Source organism: Lactuca virosa, chromosome 5 (genome assembly GCF_052849685.1).
Source record: "Lactuca virosa cultivar CGN04683 chromosome 5, Lactuca_virosa_CGN04683_v6, whole genome shotgun sequence".
NCBI classification, from domain to species: domain Eukaryota; kingdom Viridiplantae; phylum Streptophyta; class Magnoliopsida; order Asterales; family Asteraceae; genus Lactuca; species Lactuca virosa.
The window spans coordinates 284,077,687-284,085,255 of NC_136430.1; the positions used below are offsets into that span (position 1 = coordinate 284,077,687).

Here is a 7,569-nt window from a genome sequence, read left to right on the forward strand (position 1 = left end):
TCAAGAAGAAAAAAATAATAATCGTCCTCCAATAACCAAAACAAAACAAGTAAATAAAGTGCAAACTCCACAAAAAGGAAAGCAAATAAGTCCCAATCAAATACCAATTGGATATTATTCAATTACTAAAAATAAGCTAAAAAGATAATCTCCAACTTGAAACCATATCCACGCATCAATATGGCTCCAACTCGAGTTGGCTACGGCTCTGGTTCAATATCAGAAGGCTGGTTAAAGTCCAGGTCCACATCCGTATCAAATAATGGAGTCCAATTGCAACTTCATTAGGTGGTTTGACACATAAATGTGCCCAAGGGCTATAGAGGTCATCCCTGGTTTACTCAACCCCAAGAACATTCTACAAGATAAAGTGGAGAAAACGAAGTTTAAAATGATGATTTGGAAGATTGTTTTCATATCTAACTGAGTCTATTTTCGTATTAATCGTTCTAATAGTAAGGGTCAATGTATAGTTAAAAGGGTCACTTTAGTAGTTGGAATAATGTAGGTCATGGTTTTATTTTAAATTCATGTTATGTTTTGGTGATTAATAGAAAATATGATCTTTGAAATAAGTTTAATGCAAAGTGTTGATCCTGTATTTTTATTTTATTTTATTATTATTTTTTTTGTTATTGATTGATATTAAGTGCAAATTGTTGACCATGGTTGTATTTTGGAATCTTGTATTATGAATGACGATAATGGACCAAGTTGATCCTTTAATGGAAAAAGTTGACCCTGGAAAGATTTGATATTTCAATAATGTTAAGCGTATGAGTTCAATTTAAGTACCCAGCCATATAAAACTAATATTAAGTGTAATGAAAGCACATAAAATGGCCATTGCATCAATCACACCAAGATTACACCAAAACTATGCATATAGACATATTTTAACCAAGTAAAACCATAAACTTACTAAAATTATCGTACTAGAGTTTCATAGTGTCATGTAAACAAAGCCAAAATACATGACAAACAGGTATTCGCCTTTCCTTTTCTCATAGACCTTCACCTCAATTTTCCTTTCCATTGTTGACTTGATTGCCCTTTTTCACTCGTTTGACTTTAAAGCAACTTGACTACTTTCCACTGGACCTCCTTGACATTTACAATCTCTTGTATTATGACCATTGCTTTGAGGTTTGATGCAATCAACATATCAATTAAAAACAACATTGCATGGAGGAAGTTGTAAATCAAATTTCATCAACCGCAAAACATGGATCCAAATATCCAATTAAACAAGGTTTTACCATCTATAAAAACTATAATAGATCAAAAGTACATACCCGTAATGCGTAGGTATCCAATTAAACAAGGTTTTACCATCCATTGCCATTTTGAAGCAAGGCGGAATTAAAGGTTTCTAAGGAACCAAAACCCAAATCTCCTTTATGTTTAGAAGCTAGAACCAAATTGCAGGTAACCCAGAATAATTTTGACTTTTCTCCATCACCACCCAAAAAAATGGGCTCAAAGCGACTCAAGTTTTTTCTTAAGGGAGGAGAGAGTCATTCCCTCCCAACCCACTGAACCCACTGTCACATCAATTTTTGTCTCTTCTTTTTCTTCATCTTTCTCAACCTATAACACACGAAAATCATATATTTCTCAACCCACTCAATTAAAAAAATACAAAACAACTAAGGTACAAGTTTTAAAACACATGGTACAAGAGAAAATGAGAGAGAGAAAGTAGAGAGAGATGATGAAGTGGATTAGTGAAACCAATTAAACAACCCGCTGAAACGGAAGTGGTACCGGCGGTAACTCTATTTCTAATTAACATTTTACCTTGATTCTTTTGTATTTTTTTTTAATTGAACGGGTTGAGTGGGTTAAAAAAGATAGGGTTTCCGTGTGTTATGGTTTGAGAAAGATGAAGAAAAATGAAAGAGAAAAAATGATGTGGCAGTGGGTTGGGATGAAATGACTCCCTCCTCCCTAACCTATACCGACATCCAATAAATCGTCAGATAAAAATACCCATCGATACTAAGACAAAAGTAATGAGAGTGGGCCGACCACCAATAGACAACATATTAACTCTCCATTTAGAAAGTTTTTTCCAAAACCTATCAATAATAGGGTTCCAAGGAGTAACTCTGGCTATATTTGATCCCACCGGTAAACCCACATAGGCAAAAGGAATATTGTCTGGTTTACATCCAGTAAACAACGCCAAGTCACAAACCTTTATCTCCGTAACACCAACAACGTACAAATTAGACTTGGCTAGATTAATCTACAATCCAGATACACAAGAAAAACAATAAAAACAGTTAATCGCTTGAACTAGAGTTGTAATGTTTTCTTTCAACCACTCCTAGAGAAAATGGCGTCACTAGCATAGAAAAAAAAGGAATCATAATATCTTCAACTTTAATTTCCTTTAAATATGTTAATATGTTTATCCCGTGCACATACTTCCCAACAAACTCTCACGTAATTGTACGATACATGAATTAATCCAATGTGTTGCTCTATAGGTTGCATTGGTTTGCAAAGTCAGACAAGATAATATCAGACTTCTACTTGGACAATCTGGGTATAGCTATACACTTCATCTTATCTGATTATATCGAAAGACTCCAACCATACATTATGCTCCAAAATGCTGGAGGGACAAATCTCATCTTGACTATATGTCCTCTTCATGAGTTTCATGATATATCTAATAACATCCTTTATAATTGCTATGTTTCATGTTAGAGTTTGATGTACTTTATATATATATATATATATATATATATATATATATATATATATATATATATATATATATATATATATATATATATATATATATATATATATATATATATACACACACTCATGTAGATCTCGACATATGTCTTAGGTTGAATTCTAATAGAATCCGACATATTTTGTTCAAGATTCACTCAATGACGCTGATACTTGAAATGCAATTATCAAAGTAGACCAACCTACTATTCAGTCTCAAGAACACATGTGTTTTTTTGGATCTTCCACTAAGATACATCCATCTTATGGATGTCTCCAACAACCTTCACAATATTATTGCATATAACCACTCCGGTGACAATAACATGAAATGTTGGAACACAATAATGCTAGATGATAAAATATTGCTCAAGAATATTAAAAAAATACTAAAAAATTGTTAATGTTTCGAATATCCAATATACTAAATATTAGTAAAAAGCTATAAGCATTACAAAGTCCAATGCATGCTTTATGACTCTCATGTTTCATTTGTGGGCATGTGCTTGGTAAACGAATATGTAAGGTTCTGATCTGTGTAAACTTTTATGATTGCAACCTTACTATATCCAATAACCTTGAGAATGTAGTGATACCTCCACTCGATATGTTTTACTATCCTATCCTTTGTTATCGTGATAACTCTAACGTTGTCGCAATATATCTTCATGGGATCCCGAATGTTGGGCACTACTCATTAGTTCACAATGAACTTCCTCATACATATTGCTTTTTGAGCTTCCTCTAATGTGCCAATATATTCTGACCCCGTTGTAGATTATGCATTTGTAGTATGTTTGGAGATTCACCAATCGAATGCTACCCATTCATAATAAAGACACAACTAGATTAGGAGCGAGAATCATCTTGATCCGCCTTAGAAACCAACAAAGATGTAACATTTGATCTTTAGCTATTCTTCCATGTCTCCAAAAACCATGGACATGTCTTTAGTTATTCTAAAGTACTTTTTAATGTTCCTTACTGCAAGCAAATACTTTTTCACTCTGGTCATACTAAAAATGAATCATCATGCTTAACACATACAAGATATTTGATCTAGTATATAACATGATGTACATGATGGATACAATAAAAACAAATAGGATGTCTCACATCGGTTTCTCCTTATTGGGATTCGAGGGACATTGAGAATTGTTTAAAATAATCCCATGTTGCATTGGCAGGTTTCTACGATTGGAATCATGTATCATGAAATACTTCAAGATCTTATCAATGTATGTACTTTGAATAAGACTAATACGCCTTGATCTATCTCAAAGATCTTGATTCCAAAGTTAACAATGTTTGTTTCCAAAGTGCAAGGAAAGTTACAACTAATCTTAAAAGGCAAGTTAAAGTCTAACATTCCAACATAATGTTTTCTAAATGTCTCAAGATCCTTTATCTTTAGTCTTCTATTATGTACTAATTTAAGTACATGTCAAGATACAAGTGTTAGGCTTGGAAAACTTAATAAGTGTACTTAAGGTCAAATCTTCAAGTAAGATGGATGGTTGCAAACATCAAATTCTAAAGTTAAACACCCCCCCCCCCCCCCACACACACACACACACACACAAAGTTTTTAATACATGATTTCTCATTATCAAACAATTTAAGAAATACTTCCTCAATTGTAACACAATACAATATCAAAAGTACACTATATTTTAACAAAGTTAGGTATACAATGCAAATACAACTACCCGCAAACACAAATTGATAAACATTATATGTACATTCTTATTTATTTATTTATATTTTTCTCGAAGAGGTAAATTACTTCAGTCATCGACCACACCATCATTTATTTATAAATACTTTTTCAATAACTAAATTAATATCCTTTATAAATTTGTCCAACAAAATTTGATTTATTATTAATATTTTAATAATTTATACAATTCTTAAAATTTTATGTAGATCTTTTTGTAACAAATTGAAAACTACTGTATAAATTATTGAATAGTTTACTTAATAAAAAAAATACAAATGAACTAAATTAATGTTATTAAACATTTTAAAAGATATACTTGTCTTGAAATGGATGTGCATATTATTTGGATTTTTGAATTTCCTCTTGGGAAGAGTGTAAGCCTTAATTACATTTTCAAAATTTGAAAATGCAGATCCAAAGTTTCAAATACATCCAGGTCAAAGTAAAGTTATCAAAAGTTTACCCCTAACTTATTCACGTTTTGCAATTTACACCCAACAAAACCCTAGAACACTTCTTGTTTCAATGAAACAAAAACCCTTGGCCCCGACACCCAAAGGAATCAAGCCTTTCGAACCCTAACCCCACAATTCCTTTCGTTCACAGTCTCTTATCTACTCTCTCCCTGGCTTTGCTACCGTTACACATTTCTTAAACCTTAATCCGGTGGAAAGTATAAAATCTTTGGTTTTCAAGTCGGCTGTCAAGATAACTTTTGTGGGTTTTCGCAATGGAATTAGTGAAATCGTCCAGCTCTGATTTGGGGTATTTACAGAGAAAAATGGCATCTCTCGCCGGAGCGATGGCTTTTGAAAGCCTTTTGGCTGCTGAGATTTCTATTGCTTGCCTCGTCATGATGGTACAAATAATTCTGAATCCTTTACTTTTTCCTTTTTATCCATTTTGAGTTTCAAAATCACCGAAAAATTTGAAGCTAAATTGCTAAATTCATGGTCTAATTGACTTATAGTTGTATTTGTTATAATTGGGGTTTTGCTTCTAGAGTTTAATCTCTGTCTTTCATGTCTTTTGGTTTTACGCATAATTACTGTGTTATTGCTTTTGCTTACTGTGTTAACTAATTGGGTTCTATAGATGCCCACCAGGTGTCTGACGCTTGGATCTTATGTTGTTTGTATCTGTTTGTTACTAAGAAGATAGTTTTCGCCCTTTTAAGTTCCTGTTTAACTTCTGATAACGAGACTTCAAAGTTTTAAGCTTTTATGCTAATGGATTCTTCCTTCTTTTGGTTTTCCTCTACTTCTAAAGTTAATAGCAATCGACTTTAATCTTTGTTCAAGTTTCGAGATTAATTTGTTTTTCCTTTAATCTTAAAGTCAAGAGCGATCGACCTTTTTAAACCATTTTCTTGGAAGTTAACCATGTTTCTTGTGAATAATTCTCAAATTCAGTTCTTTTTTGAGTTTTCAGAAAAATTGAAGCTTTGTTTCCATTGTGAAGTTGGGTATGATGAAAAGCTCTGAAAACCAATAACGCCTAAAGCTGATTGTTCTTTTGCACTTTCAAGATTTTTTGGTGTTGAAAATAATTATGTTTCTTAAGTTGGGTTATGAAGAAAAGTTCATCTTTTCACTTTTGAGTTTCAAAAATTTTATATTGTTGCCAGCTAGCTTTCCATGGACTCAAAATTTTTGTATTTTTATAGTTTGGTTCAATTTTATCATGAGAAAATTTGTCTTTTTTTATTATGCAGATGGGACTTCTGCTTCAAGATGGAAGTACATTGCCAAATTTGATCGGAAATGATCAAAGGTAGTACTCAATTCACAAACAATTTCTGTTTTTATAATCTGAAATTTTTATAAAATTTGATTTTTTTTCTTACAGGTTTCCTTTTTCAGAGCTTAACAAGAAGAGCTCAACTGAACTTGAAGCAAAAGATGGAAGTGACACAGAGGATGATGATGATGAAGAAGACAATGATGCAGAGGAGCCTGAAGATGATGCTGGAGATGAAGATTTCTCAGGTGAAGAAGAAGCTGGAGATGATGATGATGATGAAGCTGATGCTGAGGAGGATCCTGCTGCTAATGGCAATCAAGGTAGTGATGATGATGATGACGATGATGATGATGAAGATGATGATGATGATGACGATGATGAGGAGGAAGAAGAAGAGGAGGATGATGATGAGGAAGAACAACCACCAGCTAAGAAGAGAAAGTGAAGTTGAATTTATTAGATGTGGAGATGTTCATCCAATGTTTTATTATCACGTATGGAGTATGTAGTAGGAATGGTTGACTTGTTTATTTTATTTTGGTTTTGTTTTTTTTTTAATTGTAGGATATTTAACAATCTAAACCCTTGTTCGTAATGGTTATCGTGTTTTCATAACTTTGAATGCATAATTCGAGTTGGGGGTCGTGTGAATTTAAACATAGTGTTATTTCAAATGCAACTGTTTAGTTTGTTGTGTCATGAAGCAAAGCTAGGGTTTGGTTAAGCTTATTAAAAGAGATCATAATGGATCAAATTATGTGAATTGATGCTCTTGAAAGTTTTTATCTGAAGTAATTAATCAATATGCAATTTAGCTCATAAACTCCATGGATGAGCCAAATTCAAGTGTTCAAAGAGATTAGTCAAACACCCTAAGAAGGGTGTTGTGCAATTAAGAAGTTAGAGATGGTGTTAGCTATTGATGTGGCCGAGAATTGATGCTACAAATGATAAAGTTAGATTAAACTTGCCTAGAGGTGTTTGAGATTGCTTTAAAAACAACTTTTGGACTTTTCACTTTTCGAAAAAGTAAAAAAAGTTCAAAAGATGTTTGTCGATATAAAGAGGGTGGTTGGGATTGGTTTAAAAACAACTTTTTGGCTTTTTGCTTTTCCAAAAAGTCAAAAAAATTGAAAAGTTGTTTGGAAAGGAAAAAAGATATTTTGAAAACAACTTTTGGGTAAAGGGAAAAGAACGTGATTCAAAAAGCCACAATATCTGATTTTTTGAACTTTTGTCTTTTGAAAAGCAACTTTTGGCTTTTTTTACATCCAAACACATTTTAAACTTTTACTTTTGAGAAAAAATCTTTTATAAAAAGTTCTTTTCTAAAAAGGACTTTAAGCCTAAAAAAG

General features: G+C 32.5%; 1 protein-coding gene across 1 annotated transcript; it reads left to right on the forward strand.

Annotated features, from left to right (window-relative positions):
- Positions 1 to 4,981: 4,981 nt before the first annotated feature.
- LOC145117362 (uncharacterized) lies at positions 4,982 to 6,829 on the forward strand. The gene is made up of 3 exons (XM_079053658.1): positions 4,982 to 5,330; positions 6,186 to 6,244; positions 6,320 to 6,829. The coding sequence occupies exons 1-3, from the start codon at positions 5,202 to 5,204 to the stop codon at positions 6,657 to 6,659; spliced, it is 528 nt and encodes a 175-aa protein (XP_078909784.1). The 5' UTR covers positions 4,982 to 5,201; the 3' UTR covers positions 6,660 to 6,829.
- Positions 6,830 to 7,569: the final 740 nt, after the last annotated feature.